The sequence below is a fragment of the Oncorhynchus nerka genome, linkage group LG10, assembly GCF_034236695.1.
Source record: "Oncorhynchus nerka isolate Pitt River linkage group LG10, Oner_Uvic_2.0, whole genome shotgun sequence".
NCBI lineage: Eukaryota > Metazoa > Chordata > Actinopteri > Salmoniformes > Salmonidae > Oncorhynchus > Oncorhynchus nerka.
Window position 1 is genome coordinate 2861086 of NC_088405.1, and position 25692 is coordinate 2886777.

General features: G+C 48.6%; 1 protein-coding gene across 1 annotated transcript in view; it reads left to right on the forward strand.

The window, feature by feature from the left end:
* rhobtb1 (Rho related BTB domain containing 1) overlaps positions 1 to 22618 on the forward strand; it is a 55871-nt gene extending 33253 nt beyond the window's left edge. The window contains exons 7-11 of the mRNA XM_065022914.1: positions 1090 to 1208; positions 5335 to 5485; positions 16279 to 16367; positions 17372 to 17477; positions 17837 to 22618. Of these exons, the coding sequence (XP_064878986.1) occupies positions 1090 to 1208; positions 5335 to 5485; positions 16279 to 16367; positions 17372 to 17477; positions 17837 to 18006 (635 nt within the window). The 3' untranslated portion in view covers positions 18007 to 22618. The remainder of the gene's footprint in view (positions 1 to 1089; positions 1209 to 5334; positions 5486 to 16278; positions 16368 to 17371; positions 17478 to 17836) is intronic.
* Positions 22619 to 25692: the final 3074 nt, after the last annotated feature.

Consider the following 25692-nt stretch of genomic DNA (forward strand, 5'->3'; position numbering starts at 1 on the left):
CGTCACCTTCAGGTTGTTGTTATAATGTCTCTGACGTCACCTTCAGGTTGTTGTTATAATGTCTCAGACGTCACCTTCAGGTTGTTGTTATAATGTCTCAGACGTCACCTTCAGGTTGTTGTTATAATGTCTCTGTCTCAGACGTCACCTTCAGGTTGTTGTTATAATGTCTCTGTCTCAGACGTCACCTTCAGGTTGTTGTTATAATGTCTCAGACGTCACCTTCAGGTTGTTGTTATAATGTCTCTGTCTCAGACGTCACCTTCAGGTGGTTGTTATAATGTCTCTGTCTCAGACGTCACCTTCAGGTTGTTGTTATAATGTCTCTGTCTCAGACGTCACCTTCAGGTTGTTGTTATAATGTCTCTGTCTCAGACGTCACCTTCAGGTTGTTGTTATAATGTCTCTGTCTCAGACGTCACCTTCAAGTTGTTGTTATAATGTCTCTGTCTCAGACGTCACCTTCAGGTTGTTGTTATAATGTCTCAGACGTCACCTTCAGGTTGTTGTTGTAATGTCTCTCTGTCTCAGACGTCACCTTCAGGTTGTTGTTATAATGTCTCTGTCTCAGACGTCACCTTCAGGTTGTTGTTATAATGTCTCAGACGTCACCTTCAGGTTGTTGTTATAATGTCTCTGTCTCAGACGTCACCTTCAGGTTGTTGTTATAATGTCTCAGACGTCACCTTCAGGTTGTTGTTATAATGTCTCTGTCTCAGACGTCACCTTCAGGTTGTTGTTATAATGTCTCAGACGTCACCTTCAGGTTGTTGTTGTAATGTCTCTGTCTCAGACGTCACCTTCAGGTTGTTGTTATAATGTCTCTGACGTCACCTTCAGGTTGTTGTTATAATGTCTCTGTCTCAGACGTCACCTTCAGGTTGTTGTTATAATGTCTCTGTCTCAGACGTCACCTTCAGGTTGTTGTTGTAATGTCTCTGTCTCAGACGTCACCTTCAGGTTGTTGTTATAATGTCTCAGACGTCACCTTCAGGTTGTTGTTATAATGTCTCAGACGTCACCTTCAGGTTGTTGTTATAATGTCTCAGACGTCACCTTCAGGTTGTTGTTATAATGTCTCTGTCTCAGACGTCACCTTCAGGTTGGAGGATGGAACCATCAATGCTCACAGACCTCTGCTCATCTCCTCCTGTGATTGGATGGCTGCTGTGTTCGGAGGGTCCTTCATGGAAAGTGCTAACAACGAGGTGAGTCGACAACACAGAGTAATATCTAGTGTTGGGGTTAGGGTGCTGTGTTAGGAGGGTCCTTCATAGAGAGTGTTAACAACGAGGTGAGTCGACAACACAGAGTAATATCTAGTGTTGGGTTTAGGGTGCTGTGTTAGGAGGGTCCTTCATGGAGAGTGTTAACAACGAGGTGAGTCGACAACACAGAGTAATATCTAGTGTTGGGGTTAGGGTGCTGTGTTAGGAGGGTCCTTCATAGAGTGTTAACAACGAGGTGAGTCGACAACACAGAGTAATATCTAGTGTTGGGGTTAGGGTGCTGTGTTAGGAGGGTCCTTCATAGAGAGTGTTAACAACGAGGTGAGTCGACAACACAGAGTAATATCTAGTGTTGGGGTTAGGGTGCTGTGTTAGGAGGGTCCTTCATAGAGAGTGTTAACAACGAGGTGAGTCGACAACACAGAGTAATATCTAGTGTTGGGGTTAGGGTGCTGTGTTAGGAGGGTCCTTCATAGAGAGTGCTAACAACGAGGTGAGTCGACAACACAGAGTAATATCTAGTGTTGGGGTTAGGGTGCTGTGTTAGGAGGTTCCTTCAGTTGACCAGGATCCATAGGAAATATGGGATGTTGACCAGGATCCATAGGGAATATAGGGAATGGGATGTTGTCTCCAGGGGACCAGGATCCATAGGAAATATGGGATGTTGTCTCCAGTTGACCAGGATCCATAGGAAATATGGGATGTTGACCAGGATCCATAGGGAATATAGGGAATGCGATGTTGTCTCCAGGGGACCAGGATCCATAGGAAATATAGGGAATGGGATGTTGTCTCCAGGGGACCAGGATCCATAGGAAATATGGGATGTTGTCTCCAGTTGACCAGGATCCATAGGAAATATGGGATGTTGTCTCCAGTTGACCAGGATCCATAGGAAATATGGGATGTTGTCTCCAGTTGACCAGGATCCATAGGAAATATGGGATGTTGTCTCCTGTTGACCAGGATCCATAGGGAATATAGGGAAGATGATGTTGTCTCCAGTTGACCAGGATCCATAGGGAATATGGGATGTTGTCTCCAGTTGACCAGGATCCATAGGGAATATGGGATGTTGACCAGGATCCATAGGGAATATGGGATGTTGACCAGGATCCATAGGGGATATGGGATGTTGACCAGGATCCATAGGGAATATGGGATGTTGTCTCCAGTTGACCAGGATCCATAGGGAATATGGGATGTTGACCAGGATCCATAGGGGATATGGGATGTTGACCAGGATCCATAGGGGATATGGGATGTTGTCTCCAGTTGACCAGGATCCATAGGGAATATGGGATGTTGTCTCCAGTTGACCAGGATCCATAGGGAATATGGGATGTTGTCTCCAGTTGACCAGGATCCATAGGGAATATGGGATGTTGACCAGGATCCATAGGGAATATGGGATGTTGACCAGGATCCATAGGGGATATGGGATGTTGACCAGGATCCATAGGGAATATGGGATGTTGTCTCCAGTTGACCAGGATCCATAGGGAATATGGGATGTTGACCAGGATCCATAGGGAATATGGGATGTTGACCAGGATCCATAGGGAATATGGGATGTTGTCTCCAGTTGACCAGGGTCCATAGGGAATATGGGATGTTGACCAGGATCCATAGGGAATATGGGATGTTGTCTCCAGTTGACCCGGATCCATAGGGGATATGGGATGTTGTCTCCAGTTGACCAGGATCCATAGGGAATATGGGATGTTGTCTCCAGTTGACCAGGATCCATAGGGAATATGGGATGTTGTCTCCTGTTGACCAGGATCCATAGGGAATATAGGGAAGAGGATGTTGTCTCCAGTTGACCAGGATCCATAGGGAATATGGGATGTTGACCAGGATCCATAGGGAATATGGGATGTTGACCAGGATCCATAGGGAATATCGGATGTTGACCAGGATCCATAGGGAATATGGGATGTTGACCAGGATCCATAGGGAATATGGGATGTTGTCTCCAGTTGACCAGGATCCATAGAGAATTTGGGATGTTGACCAGGATCCATAGGGGATATGGGATGTTGTCTCCAGTTGACCAGGATCCATAGGGGATATGGGATGTTGTCTCCAGTTGACCAGGATCCATAGGGAATATGGGATGTTGTCTCCAGTTGACCAGGATCCATAGGGAATATGGGATGTTGTCTCCAGTTGACCAGGGTCCATAGGGAATATGGGATGTTGTCTCCAGTTGACTAGGATCCATAGGAAATATGGGATGTTGTCTCCAGTTGACCAGGATCCATAGGGAATATGGGATGTTGACCAGGATCCATAGGGAAATGGGATGTTGACCAGGATCCATAGGGAATATGGGATGTTGACCAGGATCCATAGGGAATAGGGGATGTTGTCTCCAGTTGACCAGGATCCATAGGGAATATGGGATGTTGACCAGGATCCATAGGGAATAGGGGATGTTGTCTCCAGTTGACCAGGATCCATAGGGAATGGGATGTTGTCTCCAGTTGACCAGGATCCATAGGGAATATGGGATGTTGTCTCCAGGGGACCAGGATCCATAGGGAATATGAGATGTTGTCTCCAGTTGACCAGGATCCATAGGGAATATGGGATGTTGTCTCCAGTTGACCAGGATCCATAGGGAATATGGGATGTTGACCAGGATCCATAGGGAATATGGGATGTTGTCTCCAGTTGACCAGGATCCATAGGGAATATGGGATGTTGTCTCCAGGGGACCAGGATCCATAGGGAATATGGGATGTTGTCTCCAGTTGACCAGGATCCATAGGGAATATGGGATGTTGTCTCCAGTTGACCAGGATCCATAGGGAATATGGGATGTTGTCTCCAGTTGACCAGGATCCATAGGGAATATGGGATGTTGTCTCCAGGGGACCAGGATCCATAGGGAATATGGGATGTTGTCTCCAGGGGACCAGGATCCATAGGGAATATGGGATGTTGTCTCCAGGGGACCAGGATCCATAGGGAATGGGATGTTGTCTCCAGTTGACCAGGATCCATAGGGAATATGGGATGTTGACCAGGATCCATAGGGGATATGGGATGTTATCTCCAGTTCAGGTAGCAGTAGGAACAGTGACATGACAGGTTCATCAGAGTAACGAGTAAAAATAGACATCATTCAGAGATCTTTAAATAGCCATTAGGACAAGGACACTGTCTGAACACAGAGTCCTGTTCTGTTTCACTGCTCTCAGGCAGGCAGGCTAACAGGCAGACCAGCAGGCTAACAGGCAGACCAGCAGGCCAGCAGGCAGACCAACAGGCAGACCAGCAGGCAGGCCAACAGGCAGACCAGCAGGCAGACCAGCAGGCAGACCAGCAGGCAGGCCAACAGGCAGACCAGCAGGCAGACCAGCAGGCAGACCAGCAGGCTAACAGGCAGACCAGCAGGCTAACACTACCTCTCTCTGAACAGAGTCCTGTTCTGTTTCACTGCTCTCGGGCAGGCAGACCAGCAGGCTAACAGGCAGACCAGCAGGCTAACAGGCAGACCAGCAGGCAGATCAGCAGGCTAACAGGCAGACCAGCAGGCTAAATCAAATAAAATCAAATCAAATGTATTTATATAGCCCTTCGTACATCAGCTGATATCTCAAAGTGCTGTACAGAAACCCAGCCTAAAACCCCAAACAGCAAGCAATGCAGGTGTAGAAGCACAGTCTAACACTACCTCTCTCTTTATAACCATGGGGACATCTTTATTTTAGTGTGGTAGCAAGCTACTACCCGGTGTCCTAGTTTTTACAGAGCCTCTAGTCTGCTGCTAGTCTTTACAGAGCCTCTGTAGTCTGCTGCTAGTCTTCACAGGGCCTCTGTAGTCTTTACAGAGCCTCTGTAGTCTGCTGCTAGTCTTCACAGGGCCTCTGTAGTCTGCTGCTAGTCTTCACAGGGCCTCTGTAGTCTTTACAGAGCCTCTGTAGTCTGCTGCTAGTCTTTACAGGGCCTCTGTAGTCTACAGAGCCCCTGTAGTCTCTAATGTTGGTCTTTACTGACATTGAAACAGGACATTTAGATGTTGTCAAATGATTTGTCTCTGTTCTTTCCTGTGTGTGTCTGTGTCTGCCTGCGTGTGTGTCTGTGTGTTTAGGTCTCGTTCCCAGGCACCAGCAGGGTGTGTATGCAGGCTGTTCTGGAGTATCTCTACACCAATCAGCTTTGTCCCATGGCAGAGCTGGACCCTATGGAGCTGACGGCCCTGGCTAACAGACTCTGTCTCCCCAGACTGACTGCTCTGACAGGTACTAACCATAACCCTGGCTAAGAGACTGTCTCCCCAGACTGACTGCTCTGACAGGTACTAACCCTGGCTAACAGACTGTCTCCCCAGACTGACTGCTCTGACAGGTACTAACCATAACCCTGGTTAACAGACTCCCCAGACTGACTGCTCTGACAGGTACTAACCCTGGCTAACAGACTGTCTCCCCAGACTGACTGCTCTGACAGGTACTAACCCTGGCTAACAGACTGTCTCCCCAGACTGACTGCCCTGACAGGTACTAACCATAACCCTGGCTAACAGACTGTCTCCCCAGACTGACTGCTCTGACAGGTACTAACCATAACCCTGGTTAACAGACTGTCTCCCCAGACTGACTGCTCTGACAGGTACTAACCATAACCCTGGTTAACAGACTCTGTCTCCCCAGACTGACTGCTCTGACAGGTACTAACCCTGGCTAAGAGACTGTCTCCCCAGACTGACTGCTCTGACCGGTACTAACCCTGGCTAACAGACTGTCTCCCCAGACTGACTGCTCTGACCGGTACTAACCATAACCCTGGCTAACAGACTGTCTCCCCAGACTGACTGCTCTGACAGGTACTAACCATAACCCTGGCTAAGAGACTGTATCCCCAGACTGACTGCTCTGACAGGTACTAACCATAACCCTGGCTAAGAGACTGTATCCCCAGACTGACTGCTCTGACAGGTACTAACCATAACCCTGGCTAAGAGACTGTATCCCCAGACTGCTCTGACAGGTACTAACCATAACCCTGGTTAACAGACTGTCTCCCCAGACTGACTGCTCTGACAGGTACTAACCATAACCCTGGTTAACAGACTGTCTCCCCAGACTGACTGCTCTGACAGGTACTAACCATAACCCTGGCTAACAGACTCTGTCTCCCCAGACTGACTGCTCTGACAGGTACTAACCCTGGCTAAGAGACTGTCTCCCCAGACTGACTGCTCTGACCGGTACTAACCATAACCCTGGCTAACAGACTGTCTCCCCAGACTGACTGCTCTGACAGGTACTAACCATAACCCTGGCTAAGAGACTGTATCCCCAGACTGACTGCTCTGACAGGTACTAACCATAACCCTGGCTAAGAGACTGTATCCCCAGACTGACTGCTCTGACAGGTACTAACCATAACCCTGGCTAAGAGACTGTCTCCCCAGACTGACTGCTCTGACAGGTACTAACCATAACCCTGGCTAAGAGACTGTCTCCCCAGACTGACTGCTCTGACAGGTACTAACCCTGGCTAACAGACTGTCTCCCCAGACTGACTGCTCTGACCGGTACTAACCATAACCCTGGCTAAGAGACTGTATCCCCAGACTGACTGCTCTGACAGGTACTAACCATAACCCTGGCTAAGAGACTGTCTCCCCAGACTGACTGCTCTGACAGGTACTAACCATAACCCTGGCTAAGAGACTGTCTCCCCAGACTGACTGCTCTGACAGGTACTAACCCTGGCTAACAGACTGTCTCCCCAGACTGACTGCTCTGACAGGTACTAACCATAACCCTGGTTAACAGACTGTCTCCCCAGACTGACTGCTCTGACAGGTACTAACCATAACCCTGGCTAACAGACTCTGTCTCCCCAGACTGACTGCTCTGACAGGTACTAACCCTGGCTAAGAGACTGTCTCCCCAGACTGACTGCTCTGACCGGTACTAACCCTGGCTAACAGACTGTCTCCCCAGACTGCCAGCTCTGACAGGTACTAACCATAACCCTGGCTAACAGACTGTCTCCCCAGACTGACTGCTCTGACAGGTACTAACCATAACCCTGGCTAAGAGACTGTCTCCTCAGACTGACTGCTCTGACAGGTACTACCCATAACCCTGGCTAACAGACTGTCTCCCCAGACTGACTGCTCTGACAGGTACTAACCATAACCCTGGCTAAGAGACTGTCTCCCCAGACTGACTGCTCTGACAGGTACTAACCATAACCCTGGCTAAGAGACTGTCTCCCCAGACTGACTGCTCTGACAGGTACTAACCATAACCCTGGCTAACAGACTGTCTCCCCAGACTGACTGCTCTGACAGGTACTAACCATAACCCTGGCTAACAGACTGTCTCCCCAGACTGACTGCTCTGACAGGTACTAACCATAACCCTGGCTAACAGACTGTCTCCCCAGACTGACTGCTCTGACAGGTACTAACCATAACCCTGACTGACTCCTCCAGACTGACTGCTCTGACAGGTACTAACCATAACCCTGGCTAACAGACTGTCTCCCCAGACTGACTGCTCTGACAGGTACTAACCATAACCCTGGCTAAGAGACTGTCTCCCCAGACTGACTGCTCTGACAGGTACTAACCATAACCCTGGCTAAGAGACTGTCTCCCCAGACTGACTGCTCTGACAGGTACTAACCATAACCCTGGCTAAGAGACTGTCTCCCCAGACTGACTGCTCTGACAGGTACTAACCCTGGCTAACAGACTGTCTCCCCAGACTGACTGCTCTGACAGGTACTAACCCTGGCTAACAGACTCTGTCTCCCCAGACTGACTGCTCTGACAGGTACTAACCATAACCCTGGCTAAGAGACTGTCTCCCCAGACTGCCAGCTCTGACAGGTACTAACCATAACCCTGGCTAACAGACTGTCTCCCCAGACTGACTGCTCTGACAGGTACTAACCATAACCCTGGTTAACAGACTGTCTCCCCAGACTGACTGCTCTGACAGGTACTAACCCTGGCTAAGAGACTGTCTCCCCAGACTGACTGCTCTGACAGGTACTAACCATAACCCTGGTTAACAGACTGTCTCCCCAGACTTGACCGCCCTCACAGGTGCTTGATCCATCAGCAGTCTGCTCTGCCCAGAGCCATCTGTTTCGAGATTTGGGCTTTTAGACTGTAGAATATTGTTCTAGTTCTAGACCTTCAGTTACATAGCATTCAATATCCCCATGTAATGTCAATGGGGAGATAACATCGCTGCAGTGCATCACAATGCAGAACTCCAATGTCCCATCTCTCTAAGGGGGTGTTCCTAAATTGACTCCTCAGTGCATTCTGGATCATTCATAAATTCATAGTGTTGACAGATTGTTTGTTCGAAATCCACTGGTTGAGGAGCGGGGTCGATCAGGGGACACTGGCTGAGGAGCGGGGTCGATCAGGACACACTGGCTGAGGAGCAGGGTCGATCAGGGGACACTGGCTGAGGAGCAGGGTCGATCAGGGGACACTGGCTGAGGAGCGGGGTCGATCAGGGGACACTGGCTGAGGAGCAGGGTCGATCAGGGGACACTGGCTGAGGAGCAGGGTCGATCAGGGGACACTGGCTGAGGAGCAGGGTCGATCAGGGGACACTGGCTGAGGAGCGGGGTCGATCAGGGGACACTGGCTGAGGAGCGGGGTCGATCAGGGGACACTGGCTGAGGAGCGGGGTCGATCAGGACACACTGGCTGAGGAGCGGGGTCAATCAGGACACGCTGGCTGAGGAGCGGGGTCGATCAGGACACGCTGGCTGAGGAGCGGGGTCGATCAGGACACGCTGGCTAAGGAGCGGGTCGATCAGGGGACACTGGCTGAGGAGCGGGGTCGATCAGGGGACACTGGCTGAGGAGCGGGGTCGATCAGGGGACACTGGCTGAGGAGCGGGGTCGATCAGGGGACACTGGCTGAGGAGCGGGGTCGATCAGGGGACACTGGCTGAGGAGCGGGGTCGATCAGGGGACACTGGCTGAGGAGCGGGGTCGATCAGGGGACACTGGCTGAGGAGCGGGGTCGATCAGGACACTGGCTGAGGAGCGGGGTCGATCAGGACACTGGTTGAGGAGCGGGGTCGATCAGGACACTGGTTGAGGAGCGGGGTCGATCAGGACACACTGGCTGAGGAGCGGGGTCGATCAGGGGACACTGGCTGAGGAGCGGGGTCGATCAGGGGACACTGGCTGAGGAGCGGGGTCGATCAGGGGACACTGGCTGAGGAGCGGGGTCGATCAGGACACACTGGCTGAGGAGCGGGGTCGATCAGGACCACACTGGCTGAGGAGCGGGGTCGATCAGGGGACACTGGCTGAGGAGCGGGGTCGAACAGGGGACACTGGCTGAGGAGCGGGGTCGATCAGGGGACACTGGCTGAGGAGCGGGGTCGATCAGGGGACACTGGCTGAGGAGCGGGGTCGATCAGGGGACACTGGCTGAGGAGCGGGGTCGATCAGGGGACACTGGCTGAGGAGCGGGGTCGATCAGGGGACACTGGCTGAGGAGCGGGGTCGATCAGGGGACACTGGCTGAGGAGCGGGGTCGATCAGGGGACACTGGCTGAGGAGCGGGGTCGATCAGGGGACACTGGCTGAGGAGCGGGGTCGATCAGGGGACACTGGCTGAGGAGCGGGGTCGATCAGGGGACACTGGCTGAGGAGCGGGGTCGATCAGGGGACACTGGCTGAGGAGCGGGGTCGATCAGGGGACACTGGCTGAGGAGCGGGGTCGATCAGGACACACTGGCTGAGGAGCGGGGTCGATCAGGGGACACTGGCTGAGGAGCGGGGAATGGAAACAACAACAACAACAACAAACCAAACGGAATGGAAACAACAACAAAAACAACAACATACCAAACAGAATGGAAACATCATCAACAACAACAACATACCAAACGGAATGGAAACATCAACAACAACAACAACATACCAAACGGAATGGAAACATCAACAACAACATACCAAACAGAATGGAAACATCAACAACAACAACAAACCAAACAGAATGGAAACATCAACAACAACAACATACCAAACAGAATGGAAACAACAACAACTACATACCAAACAGAATGGAAACATCAACAACAACAACAACATACCAAACAGAATGGAAACAACAACAACATACCAAACGGAATGGAAACATCAACAACAACATACCAAACAGAATGGAAACATCAACAACAACATACCAAACAGAATGGAAACATCAACAACAACAACAACATACCAACCGGAATGGAAACATCAACAACAACAACATACCAAACAGAATGGAAACATTTACATTTACATTTAGGTCATTTAGCAGACGCTCTTATCCAGAGCGACTAACAAATTGGTGCGTTCACCTTATGACATCCAGTGGAACTGCCACTTTACAATAGTGCATCTAAATCTTTTAAGGGGGGTGAGAAGGATTACTTTATCCTATCCTAGGTATTCCTTAAAGAGGTGGGGTTTCAGGTGTTTCCGGAAGGTGGTGATTGACTCCGCTGTCCTGGCGTCGTGAGGGAGTTTGTTCCACCATTGGGGGGCCAGAGCAGCGAACAGTTTTGACTGGGCTGAGCGGGAACTGTACTTCCTCAGTGGTAGGGAGGCGAGCAGGCCAGAGGTGGATGAACGCAGTGCCCTTGTTTGGGTGTAGGGCCTGATCAGAGCCTGGAGGTACTGAGGTGCCGTTCCCCTCACAGCTCCGTAGGCAAGCACCATGGTCTTGTAGCGGATGCGAGCCTCAACTGGAAGCCAGTGGAGAGAGCGGAGGAGCGGGGTGACGTGAGAGAACTTGGGAAGGTTGAACACCAGACGGGCTGCGGCGTTCTGGATGAGCTGTAGGGGTTTAATGGCACAGGCAGGGAGCCCAGCCAACAGCGAGTTGCAGTAATCCAGACGGGAGATGACAAGTGCCTGGATTAGGACCTGCGCCGCTTCCTGTGTGAGGCAGGGTCGTACTCTGCGGATGTTGTAGAGCATGAACCTACAGGAACGGGCCACCGCCTTGATGTTAGTTGAGAACGACAGGGTGTTGTCCAGGATCACGCCAAGGTTCTTAGCGTTCTGGGAGGAGGACACAATGGAGTTGTCGACCGTGATGGCGAGATCATGGAACGGGCAGTCCTTCCCCGGGAGGAAGAGCAGCTCCGTCTTGCCGAGGTTCAGCTTGAGGTGATGATCCGTCATCCACACTGATATGTCTGCCAGACATGCAGAGATGCGATTCGCCACCTGGTCGTCAGAAGGGGGAAAGGAGAAGATTAATTGTGTGTCGTCTGCATAGCAATGATAGGAGAGACCATGTGAGGTTATGACAGAGCCAAGTGACTTGGTGTATAGCGAGAATAGGAGAGGGCCTAGAACAGAGCCCTGGGGGACACCAGTGGTGAGAGCACGTGGTGAGGAGACGGATTCTCGCCACGCCACCTGGTAGGAGCGACCTGTCAGGTAGGACGCAATCCAAGCGTGGGCCGCGCCGGAGATGCCCAACTCGGAGAGGGTGGAGAGGAGGATCTGATGGTTCACAGTATCGAAGGCAGCCGATAGGTCTAGAAGGATGAGAGCAGAGGAGAGAGAGTTAGCTTTAGCAGTGCGGAGCGCCTCCGTGATACAGAGAGAAGAGCAGTCTCAGTTGAATGACTAGTCTTGAAACCTGACTGATTTGGATCAAGAAGGTCATTCTGAGAGAGATAGCGGGAGAGCTGGCCAAGGACGGCACGTTCAAGAGTTTTGGAGAGAAAAGAAAGAAGGGATACTGGTCTGTAGTTGTTGACATCGGAGGGATCGAGTGTAGGTTTTTTCAGAAGGGGTGCAACTCTCGCTCTCTTGAAGACGGAAGGGACGTAGCCAGCGGTCAGGGATGAGTTGATGAGCGAGGTGAGGTAGGGGAGAAGGTCTCCGGAAATGGTCTGGAGAAGAGAGGAGGGGATAGGGTCAAGCGGGCAGGTTGTTGGGCGGCCGGCCGTAACAAGACGCGAGATTTCATCTGGAGAGAGAGGGGAGAAAGAGGTCAGAGCACAGGGTAGGGCAGTGTGAGCAGAACCAGCGGTGTCGTTTGACTTAGCAAACGAGGATCGGATGTCGTCGACCTTCTTTTCAAAATGGTTGACGAAGTCGTCTGCAGAGAGGGAGGAGGGGGAGGGGGAGGAGGATTCAGGAGGGAGGAGAAGGTGGCAAAGAGCTTCCTAGGGTTAGAGGCAGATGCTTGGAATTTAGAGTGGTAGAAAGTGGCTTTAGCAGCAGAGACAGAAGAGGAAAATGTAGAGAGGAGGGAGTGAAAGGATGCCAGGTCCGCAGGGAGGCGAGTTTTCCTCCATTTCCGCTCGGCTGCCCGGAGCCCTGTTCTGTGAGCTCGCAATGAGTCGTCGAGCCACGGAGCGGGGGGAGGACCGAGCCGGCCTGGAGGATAGGGGACATAGAGAGTCAAAGGATGCAGAAAGGGAGGAGAGGAGGGTTGAGGAGGCAGAATCAGGAGATAGGTTGGAGAAGGTTTGAGCAGAGGGAAGAGATGATAGGATGGAAGAGGAGAGAGTAGCGGGGGAGAGAGAGCGAAGGTTGGGACGGCGCGATACCATCCGAGTAGGGGCAGTGTGGGAAGTGTTGGATGAGAGGGAAAAGGATACAAGGTAGTGGTCGGAGACTTGGAGGGGAGTTGCAATGAGGTTAGTGGAAGAACAGCATCTAGTGAAGATGAGGTCGAGCGTATTGCCTGCCTTGTGAGTAGGGGGGGAAGGTGAGAGGGTGAGGTCAAAAGAGGAGAGGAGTGGAAAGAAGGAGGCAGAGAGGAATGAGTCAAAGGTAGACGTGGGGAGGTTAAAGTCGCCCAGAACTGTGAGAGGTGAGCCGTCCTCAGGAAAGGAGCTTATCAAGGCATCAAGCTCATTGATGAACTCTCCGAGGGAACCTGGAGGGCGATAAATGATAAGGATGTTAAGTTTGAAAGGGCTGGTAACTGTGACAGCATGGAATTCAAAGGAGGCGATAGACAGATGGGTAAGGGGAGAAAGAGAGAATGACCACTTGGGAGAGATGAGGATCCCGGTGCCACCACCCCGCTGACCAGAAGCTCTCGGGGTGTGCGAGAACACGTGGGCGGACGAAGAGAGAGCAGTAGGAGTAGCAGTGTTATCTGTGGTGATCCATGTTTCCGTCAGTGCCAAGAAGTCGAGGGACTGGAGGGAGGCATAGGCTGAGATGAACTCTGCCTTGTTGGCCGCAGATCGGCAGTTCCAGAGGCTACCGGAGACCTGGAACTCCACGTGGGTCGTGCGCGCTGGGACCACCAGGTTAGGGTGGCCGCGGCCACGCGGTGTGGAGCGTTTGTATGGTCTGTGCAGAGAGGAGAGAACAGGGATAGACAGACACATAGTTGACAGGCTACAGAAGAGGCTACGCTAATGCAAAGGAGATTGGAATGACAAGTGGACTACACGTCTCGAATGTTCAGAAAGTTAAGCTTACGTAGCAAGAATCTTATTGACTAAAATGATTAAAATGATACAGTACTGCTTAAGTAGGCAGTAGCTGGCGTTGTTGACTTTGTAGGCTAGGCTAGCTGGCTAGCTAGCAGTGTTGATTACGTTGCGTTGCGTTAAAAGAACGACAATAGCTGGCTAGCTAACCTAGAAAATCGCTCTAGACTACACAATTATCTTTGATACAAAGACGGCTATGTAGCTAGCTATGTAGCTAGCTACGATCAAACAAATCAAACCGTTGTACTGTAATGAAATGAAAATGTGGTACTACCTGTGGAGCGAAGCGAAGTGAGACCGTTTTGTTGAGTGAGGAAGTGGACGTTGGCTAGCTGTTGGCTAGCTAGCAGAGTCTCCTACGTTAAGGGCGTCAAATAGCTGGCTAGCTAACCTAGGTAAGTTAAGATAATCACTCTAAGACTACACACTCTAAACTACACAATTATCTTGGATACGAAGACAGCAAAGACAACTATGTAGCTAGCTAACACTACACTAATCAGGTCATTCAGTTGAGTGTAATGGTTTTGAGTGCTGCTATTCGATAGACGGTGGACGTTAGCTAGCTGGCTAGCTGCTGGGCAGTGTAGACTGCGTTAGGACGACGAAATACGATAATAACGCAATTATCTTTGATACAAAGACGGCTATGTAGCTAGCTAAGAAGAAATTGCTAAGATTAGACAAATCAGACCGTTGTACTATAGTGAAATGTAATGAAAAGTTATACAACCTGCGGCCGAAGTGCGAACATCAACAACAACAACATACCAACCGGAATGGAAACATCAACAACAACAACATACCAACCGGAATGGAAACATCAACAACAACAACATACCAACCGGAATGGAAACAACAACAACAACAACATACCAACCGGAATGGAAACATCAACAACAACAACATACCAACCGGAATGGAAACAACAACAACAACAACATACCAAACAGAATGGAAACATCAACAACAACAACATACCAAACAGAATGGAAACATCAACAACAACAACATACCAAACAGAATGGAAACATCAACAACAACAACATACCAAACAGAATGGAAACATCAACAACAACAACATACCAAACAGAATGGAAACATCAACAACAACAACATACCAAACAGAATGGAAACATCAACAACAACAACATACCAAACAGAATGGAAACATCAACAACAACAACATACCAAACAGAATGGAAACAACAACAACAACAACAACAACATACCAAACAGAATGGAAACATCAACAACAACAACATACCAACCGGAATGGAAACAACAACAACAACATACCAAACAGAATGGAAACCACAACAACAACAACATACCAAACAGAATGGAAACATCAACAACAACATACCAAACGGAATGGAAACATCAACAACAACAACAACATACCAACCGGAATGGAAACGACAACAACAACAACATACCAAACGGAATGGAAACATCAACAACAACATACCAAACAGAATGGAAACATCAACAACAACAACATACCAAACAGAATGGAAACCACAACAACAACAACATACCAAACAGAATGGAAACCACAACAACAACAACATACCAAACGGAATGGAAACATCAACAACAACAACATACCAAACAGAATGGAAACATCAACAACAACAACATACCAAACAGAATGGAAACATCAACAACAACAACATACCAAACAGAATGGAAACAACAACAACAACATACCAAACAGAATGGAAACATCAACAACACGAGAAGTCAATGGTAGAGGAGAAAAACATGAAAAAAGTGCAGCACAGCTCTGGATGTGTCCACAATAGTACCCTATTCCCTTTATAGTGCCCTACTGTTGAACAAGGCCCAAAGGGGGAGGATGTGTCCACAATAGTACCCTATTCCCTTTATAGTGCCCTGCTGTTGAACAAGGCACAAGGGGGATGTTGTGTCCAGAATGACCCTATTCCCTTTATAGTGCCCTACTGTTGACAAGGCACAAGGGGAGGTTGTGTCCAGAATGACCCTATTCCCTTTATAGTGCCCTACTGTTGAACAAGGCCCAAAGGGGAGGATGTGTCCACAATAGTACCCTATTCCCTTTATAGTGCCCTAAGGCTCTGGTCAAAAGGGACTAGGATGCCATGTTGGAGACATCCTCTGCCCCGGAGACGTCCTCTGCCCCGGAGACGTCCTCTGGCCCCGGAGACGTCCTCTGCCCCGGAGACGTCCTCTGGCCCCGGAGACGTCCTCTGGCCCCGGAGACGTCCTCTGGCCCCGGAGACGTCCTCTGGCCCCGGAGACGTCCTCTGGCCCCGGAGAGTATTCTGAGATTCATAGTGTATTTGTACCTGTGTCATTGTAGTTACAGTATTACTACAGTATTAAAACTGTAACTACAGTGCTGCGGTAGCTGGGATTGCATACTGCTGGAGTGAACCCTTTTTAACCCTTTCTGTATTGTTTTTCTTGGGTGCCTTGTGACCGTGAAGCATCGTCTATAGAATACTGGTTTCAACTCTGGTTCTGAAACTCTGTGTAGTTTATTATAAAGGTTGTCTGAAGAGGTTCTCTGTCTGCTCCACAGAACACTATGCTGTGAGTGAGCTGGTGAAAGCCTCCAAAGATGGACAGGATATAGACGGCGAAGTGCTCACCTATCTGGAACTGGCTCAGGTTGGTTTACTAGAACAGGATATAAACGGCGAAGTGCTCACCTGTCTGGAACTGGCTCAGGTTGGTTTACTAGAACAGGATATAGACAGAGGTACTCACCTATCTGGAACTGGCTCAGGTTGGTTTACTAGAACAGGATATAGACCGAGAGGTACTCACCTGTCCGGAACTGGCTCAGGTTGGTTTACTAGAACAGGATATAGACAGAGAGGTACTCACCTATCTGGAACTGACTCAGGTTGGTTTACTAGAACAGGATATAGACAGAGAGGTACTCACCTGTCTGGAACTGGCTCAGGTTGGTTTACTAGAACAGGATATAGACAGAGAGGTACTCACCTGTCTGGAACTGGCTCAGGTTGGTTTACTAGAACAGGATATAGGCGGCAAAGCACTCACCTGTCTGGAACTGGCTCAGGTTGGTTTACTAGAACAGGATATAGGCGGCAAAGTACTCACCTGTCTGGAACTGGCTCAGGTTGGTTTACTAGAACAGGATATAGGCGGCAAAGTACTCACCTGTCTGGACTGGCTCAGGTTGGTTTACTAGAACAGGATATAGGCGGCAAAGTACTCACCTGTCTGGAACTGGCTCAGGTTGGTTTACTAGAACAGGATATAGACAGAGAGGTACTCACCTGTCTGGAACTGGCTCAGGTTGGTTTACTAGAACAGGATATAGACAGAGGTACTCACCTGTCTGGAACTGGCTCAGGTTGGTTTACTAGAACAGGATATAGACAGAGGTACTCACCTAGGAGGATTGTTCTGCAGGTTTTAAATATAGGATGATTGTTCTACAGTTTAAATATAGGATAATTGTTCTACAGTTTAAATATAGGATGATTGTTCTGCAGTTTAAATATAGAATAATTGTTCTGCAGTTTAAATATAGGATGATTGTTCTACAGTTTAAATATAGGATGATTGTTCTGCAGTTTTAAATATAGGATAATTGTTCTGCAGGTTTCAATGTATTTCCCTTCGTTTTGTTTTTCTTCCAGTTCCATAATGCTAACCAGTTAGCAGCTTGGTGCTTACATCACATCTGCACTCACTACAACAATGTCTGTGCCAACTATCGCAAAGAGATCAAGGCCAAATCTGCAGGTGAGTTATTCGTCCGCTGGTTCTGATCAGCACACAACCAATCACAATCAATGAACGGTGAACACTGAACAGTTTGGTTTTGGACTTCTATTCATGTGTTTCCTGTCAGATACCCTCTTCTCTTGATAATGTCTGCTGCTTTTTGTTATTTCCTTTCCATTTGTGTTTAATGAAGACCTAGAAAACAAGGTGATTGGACTGCCTAACTAATCAGTGACCTTAATGGATCAATCAAGTCCAAGGGAAGAGTGAAAACCTTCTATGGAATGAGTTTGCCACCTGTGTTCTGTACTGCCCAGTCTGTGGTAGCTACACTACATGTTGTCTGATGGTCTGTCGGTGTTGTGTTTCCCTCCCAGAGAACCAGGAATATTTTGAGAAGCACCGCTGGCCCCCAGTGTGGTACCTGAAGGAGGAGGACCACTACCAGCGGGTGAGGAAGGAGAGGGAGAAAGAGGACGTGGTTCTCAACAAACACCACAGCAGACGACGTTGGTGCTTCTGGAGCACCTCCCCTGCCGTGGCCTGAGAGGTCTGAGAAGGGTCTGCCTAGCCCCAAACCGCCCAGGGAATCTGCCTCCTGCCCCGTGCTCCAGCTTCTAACCCTGCACCCCGCTAAGAGGTCCCAACAACACACGCTGTACCAATGTTTTATTGTTAGATCATCTGAGCATCAAAACAGGAAATAACTATCTGACGATGCACTGTCATGTGCCACCCTCTTCTCTTGAAGCACTGTCAGGTCCTACCCTCTTCTCTTGATGCACTGTCAGGTCCTACCCTCTTCTCTTGATGCACTGTCAGGTCCTACCCTCTTCTCTTGATGCACTGTCAGGTCCTACCCTCTTCTCTTGATGCACTGTCAGGTCCTACCCTCTTCTCTTGTTGCACTGTCAGGTCCTACCCTCTTCTCTTGATGAACTGTCAGGTCCTACCCTCTTCTCTTGATGAACTTCCAGGTCCCACCCTCTTCCCTTGATGCACTGTCAGGTCCTACCCTCTTCTCTTGATGCACTGTCAGGCCCTACCCTATTCTCTTGATGATACACTGTCAGGTCCAACCCTCTTCTCTTGATGATACACTTTCAAATCCAACCCTCTTCTCTTGTTGATACACTGTCAGGCCCTACCCTCTTGATGATACACTGTCAGGCCCTACCCTCTTGATGATACTCTGTCAGGCCCTACCCTCTTGATGATACACTGTCAGGCCCTACCCTCTTGATGATACACTGTCAGGCCCTACCCTCTGGATGATACACTGTCAGGCCCTACCCTCTTGATGATACACTGTCTGGGCCCTACCCTCTTCTCTTGATGATACACTGTCTGGCCCTACCCTCTTGATGATACACTGTCAGGCCCTACCCTCTTGATGATACACTGTCAGGCCCTACCCTCTTGATGATACACTGTCAGGCCCTACCCTCTTGATGATACTCTGTCAGGCCCTACCCTCTTGATGATACTCTGTCAGGCCCTACCCTCTTGATGATACACTGTCAGGCCCTACCCTCTGGATGATACACTGTCAGGCCCTACCCTCTGGATGATACACTGTCAGGCCCTACCCTCTGGATGATACACTGTCAGGCCCTACCCTCTTGATGATACACTGTCTGGGCCCTACCCTCTTCTCTTGATGATACACTGTCTGGCCCTACCCTCTTCTCTTGATGATACACTGTCAGGTCCAACCCTCTTCTCTTGATGATACACCGTCAGGCCCTACCCTCTTGATGATACACTGTCAGGCCCTACCCTCTTCTCTTGATGATACACTGTATGGCCCTACCCTCTTCTCTTGATGATACACTGTCTGGCCCTACCCTCTTGATGATACACTGTCAGGTCCAACCCTCTTCTCTTGATGATACACCGTCAGGCCCTACCCTCTTGATGATACACTGTCAGGCCCTACCCTCTTGATGATACACTGTCAGGCCCTACCCTCTTGATGATACACTGTCAGGCCCTACCCTCTTGATGATACACTGTCAGGCCCTACCCTCTTCTCTTGATGATACACTGTCAGGCCCTACCCTCTTCTCTTGATGATACACTGTCAGGCCCTACCCTCTTCTCTTGATGATACACTGTCAGGCCCTACCCTCTTCTCTTGATGATACACTGTCAGGCCCTACCCTCTTCTCTTGATGATACACTGTCAGGCCCTACCCTCTTCTCTTGATGATACACTGTCAGGTCCAACCCTCTTGATGATACACTGTCAGGTCCAACCCTCTTGACGATACACTGTCAGGTCCAACCCTCTTCTCTTGATGATACACTGTCTGGCCCTACCCTCTTGATGATACACTGTCAGGTCCAACCCTCTCTGCTTGGCTCCACATGAATTACCTCCACATGGCAGGGCTCTACAGAGGGTACATTTCACTTACATTTGCGCCTAAGTATTTTGCTGTGCAACCTGGAATTTGGATTTAGGAGCACCAATGCACCTATAAAAATGAAGTATTCTAGCTACGTTGTTCAACCTGTCAACGTAGCGTGGTATGTGCTTTCTGTTAGACATGTAACATTATGGATGTAAATTGTGATTGTTGATGTTAGCTGCAGCCACCGACACCAGCCCTGGATCTAAGTCTGAATCATAAATGATGCAAAAATAACTCTGAACCTGATGAAACACAGGACCTGTTCATAGACGGGGCTTCATGCAGCCTTGGAATATCAACAACAACAACGTTGAAAGTACGTCTTGTGCTCACTGGGATACCGATACAGCTCCAGGGATGAACAGAGCTCCTGATTGAATCGATCCCCAGGTCGGTATGTTGAACCCAGTTGGAGGTGTTTCTCTGTATTCTGAAACACCTGTTCCTTTAACCCACCTGGTGATGGTAAAGGGGAAACTCTATACTTGAAATCAATGTGTTTTTATTCATCAGCTGTAGAGTAGGCTTTCTTTAGTTAACCAAAGCCATAACTAGTCAGTTTATCATATTTTAATATATATACCATGTGATTTATTTATTTGTTGGTGATATTTACTATAGAAACCAAGTGACTGGTTCTCTTGGTTCCTGCTGTCAAAGGTCTTTGATCTAGCTGCTCATCGTCCTTCATCTTCTTTATAACCAAGTGGCTGGTTCTCTTGGTTCCTGCTGTCAAAGGTCTTTGATCTAGCTGCTCATCATACTTCATCTTCTTTATAACCAAGTGGCTGGTTCTCTTGGTTCCTGCTGTCAAAGGTCTTTGATCTAGCTGCTCATCGTCCTTCATCTTCTTTATAACCAAGTGGCTGGTTCTCTTGGTTCCTGCTGTCAAAGGTCTTTGATCTAGCTGCTCATCATACTTCATCTTCTTTATAACCAAGTGGCTGGTTCTCTTGGTTCCTGCTGTCAAAGGTCTTTGATCTAGCTGCTCATCGTCCTTCATCTTCTTTATAACCAAGTGGCTGGTTCTCTTGGTTCCTGCTGTCAAAGGTCTTTGATCTAGCTGCTCATCGTCCTTCATCTTCTTTATAACCAAGTGGCTGGTTCTCTTGGTTCCTGCTGTCAAAGGTCTTTGATCTAGCTGCTCATCATCCTTCATCTTCTTTATAACCAAGTGGCTGGTTCTCTTGGTTCCTGCTGTCAAAGGTCTTTGATCTAGCTGTTCATCATCCATCTTCTTTATAACCAAGTGGCTGGTTCTCTTGGTTCCTGCTGTCAAGGGTCTTTGATCTAGCTGCTCATCATCCTTCATCTTCTTTATAACCAAGTGGCTGGTTCTCTTGGTTCCTGCTGTCAAGGGTCTTTGATCTAGCTGCTCATCATCCTTCATCTTCTTTATAACCAAGTGGCTGGTTCTCTTGGTTCCTGCTGTCAAAGGTCTTTGATCTAGCTGCTCATCATCGTTCATCTTCTTTATAACCAAGTGGCTGGTTCTCTTGGTTCCTGCTGTCAAAGGTCTTTGATCTAGCTGCTCATCATCATCCATCTTCTTTTTCTTATTTAAAGGGAATGTTGTTGAATAAATTATTTGACTTAATTGCTTTATTCTAGTTTTCCTTTGAACTGCCCAGTGTATATCCTAGGGTCTGGACTGTTGGTCTAAAGGTTAATGCAGACAATATGTACTGTTTCCATCCTCATACTGAGACGAGCCTGAGTGCCAGTCTGTTCCTGCTAATATGTTTGGGTTGACAATTCCATAAGGAGTTGGCAAGAGAGCAGAAATGTTTGATTCACATACCTGTCAATAATACTATATGAATCAAATTCAGATGTAATGTTTGATTCACATACCTGTCAATAATACTATATGAATCAAATTCAGATGTAATGTTTGATTCACATACCTGTCAATAATACTATATGAATCAAATTCAGATGTAATGTTTGATTCACATACCTGTCAATAATACTATATGAATCAAATTCAGATGTAATGTTTGATTCACATACCTGTCAATAATACTATATGAATCAAATTCAGATGTAATGTTTGATTCACATACCTGTCAATAATACTATATGAATCAAATTCAGATGAAATGTTTGATTCACATACCTGTCAATAATACTATATGAATCCAATTCAGATGTAATGTTTGATTCACATACCTGTCAATAATACTATATGAATCCAATTCAGATGTAATGTTTGATTCACATACCTGTCAATAATACTATATGAATCCAATTCAGATGTAATGTTTGATTCACATACCTGTCAATAATACTATATGAATCAAATTCAGATGTAATGTTTGATTCACATACCTATTAATAATGCTATATGAATCATGGGTTTATGCTTTTGAGTGGAGCACCATCAGCTGAACCCGTCATGTAGAACAAGTTATTCAACTGATTAGAGTTCAGTACAACACTATTATATAGAAGGATATGTTGCTGTTATACAAGTGTAAACATCAGAGGGAGAGAGAAAGGTTTGGCAACAACCACTCAGCCTCACTCTGTCAGGAGAGGAGAGGAGGGGAGCAGAGCAGCCTGTACCCAAGCTGTCACTGAGGAGCCAGACCAACACTGTATACATAACAGCTTTGGAACACAATGTCACATTCTATTATTAGTAATGATCATCATTATATTCCCTGGTGATTCTATAACCAATGTCAACATGAGTGTATTATAATCAACCTACAATAAAAGTAAGTTGTAGTTCCAGTATATGGACTGTAAGAGTGTCTTCATTTCCTTCCTGTTTTAAGTCCCAGCCTATTATAACAGCTGTTATTCATGTTAATATTCTAGAACATTGTTAACCTTCTAGAAGATTTGCATTCCAGAACCTTGTTAACATTCTAGAACTTTGATGGCACTATAGAATGTTGTCAGCACTATAGAATGTTGTCAGCACTATAGAATGTTGTCTGCATTCTAGAATGTTGTCCGCGTTCTGGAACGTTAGCCCTTGCGATCTCTGCTTTGCACATCCCACAGTCATCCTGTCTTGTTTGTGAGAGAAGAGGAAACTCCTATTACATAAGAGGAGTGGTGCAGAGCAGGGTGCACTGCCACTGACCGTGTATGTGGTGCTGGATTGTGTGTCAACTGAAGATTGCACTAAGTCCCAGGCTTGGCAGGATGAGAGGAGTTACGGCGGGACACTACTGGGATAAACCGCAGGAAGAGGAGCGGTAATCACATTCTGAGCTGCTGGACAGGGAGCAATGTGGTGTTAGGGTGGGACAGGGTACAGGGTGGTGTTAGGGTGGGACAGGGAGCAAGGTGGTGTTAGGGTGGGACAGGGAGCAGGGTGGTGTTAGGGTGGCACAGAGACATAGTGGTGTTAGGGTGGCACAGAGACTGGGTGGTACAGGGTGGTGTTAGGGTGAGACAGGGTGATGTTAGGGTGGTACAGGGTGGTGTTTGGGTGGTACGGGTACAGGGTGGTGTTAGGGTGGTACAGAGACAGGGTGGTGTTAGGGTGGTACAGAGACAGGGTGGTGTTAGGGTGGTACAGAGACAGGGTGGTGTTAGGGTGGTACAGGGTGGTGTTAGGGTGGTACAGAGACAGGGTGGTGTTAGGGTAGGGCAGGGTGGTGTTAGGGTGGGACAGAGACCGGGTGGTGTTAGGGTGGGGCAGGGTGGTGTTAGGTTGGGACAGGATGAGACAGTGAGCAGGGTGGTGTTAGGGTGGGACAGAGACAGGGTGGTGTTAGGGTGGTACAGAGACAGGGTGGTGTTAGGGTGGTACAGAGACAGGGTGGTGTTAGGGTGGTACAGAGACAGGGTGGTGTTAGGGTGGTACAGGGTGGTGTTAGGGTGGTACAGAGACAGGGTGGTGTTAGGGTAGGGCAGGGTGGTGTTAGGGTGGGACAGAGACCGGGTGGTGTTAGGGTGGGGCAGGGTGGTGTTAGGTTGGGACAGGATGAGACAGTGAGCAGGGTGGTGTTAGGGTGGGACAGAGACAGGGTGGTGTTAGGGTGGGACAGAGACAGGGTGGTGTTAGGGTGGTACAGAGAGCAGGGTGGTGTTAGGGTGGGACAGAGACAGGGTGGTGTTAGGGTGGGACAGAGACAGGGTGGGACAGGGTGAGACAGTGAGCAGGGTGGTGTTAGGGTGGGACAGGGAGCAAGGTGGTGTTAGGGTGGGACAGAGACCGGGTGGTGTTAGGGTGGGACAGGGACAGGGTGGTGTTAGGGTGGGACAGGGAGCAGGGTGGTGTTAGGGTGGGACAGAGACAGGGTGGTGTTAGGGTGGGACAGGGTACAAATCAAATGTATTTATATAGCCTTTCATACATCAGCTCATATCTCAAAGTGCTGTACAGAAACCCAGCCTAAAACCCCAAACAGCAAGCAATGCAGGTGTAGAAGCACGGTGGCTAGGAAAAACTCCCTAGAAAGGCCAAAACCTAGGAAGAAACCTAGAGAGGAACCAGGCTATGTGGGGTGGCCAGTCCTCTTCTGGCTGTGCCGGGTGGAGATTATAATAGAACATGGCCAAGATGTTCAAATGTTCATAAATGACCAGCATTGTCGAATAATAATCACAGGCAGAACAGTTGAAACTGGAGCAGCAGCATGGCCAGGTGGACTGGGGACAGCAAGGAGTCATCATGGCAGGTAGTCCTGAGGCATGGCCCTAGGGCTCAGGTCCTCCGAGAGAGAAAGAAAGAGAGAATTAGAGAGAGCATACTTAAATTCACACAGGACACCGGATAAGACAGGAGAAGTACTCCAGATATAACAAACTGACCCTAGCCCCCCGACACATAAACTACTGCAGCATAAATACTGGAGGCTGAGACAGGAGGGGTCAGGGGACACTGTGGCCCCATCCGATGACACCCCCGGACAGGGCCAAACAGGAAGGATATAACCCCCCCCACTTTGCCAAAGCACATCCCCCACACCACTAGAGGGATATCTTCAACCACCAACTTACCATCCTGAGACAAGGCCGAGTATAGCCCACAACTATCTCCACCACGGCACATCCCAAGGGGGGGCGCCAACCCAGACAGGAAGATCACATCAGTGACTCAACCCACTCAAGTGACGCACCCCTCCTAGGGACGGCATGAAAGAGCACCAGTAAGCCAGTGACTCAGCCCCTGTAATAGGGTTAGAGGCAGAGAATCACAGTGGAAAGAGGGGAACCGGCCAGGCAGAGACAGCAAGGGCGGTTCGTTGCTCCAGAGCCTTTCCGTTCACCTTCCCACTCCTGGGCCAGACTACACTCAATCATATGACCCACTGAAGAGATGAGTCTTGAGACCGAGTTTGCGTCTCTGACATGGGTAGGCAGACCGTTCCATAAAAATGGAGCTCTATAGGAGAAAGCCCTGCCTCCAGCTGTTTGCTTAGAAATTCTAGGGACAGTTAGGAGGCCTGCGTCTTGTGACCGTAGCGTACATGTAGGTATGTACGGCAGGACCAAATCAGAGAGATAGGTAGGAGCAAGCTCATGTAATGCTTTGTAGGTTAGCAGTAAAATCTTCAAATCAGCCCTTGTAGGGAGGCTAGCACTGGAGTAATATGATAAAATGTTTTGGTTCTAGTCAGGATTCTAGCAGCCGTATTTAGCACTAACTGAAGTTTATTTAGTGCTTTATCCGGGTATCCGGAAAGTAGAGCATTGCAGTAGTAGCAACAAAAGCATGGATTAATGGATGGATTAATTTTTCTGCATCATTTTTGGACAGAAAGTTTCTGATTTTTGCAGTATTACGTAGATGGAATAAAGCTGTCCTTGAAACAGTCTTGATATGTTCGTCAAAAGAGAGATCAGGGTCC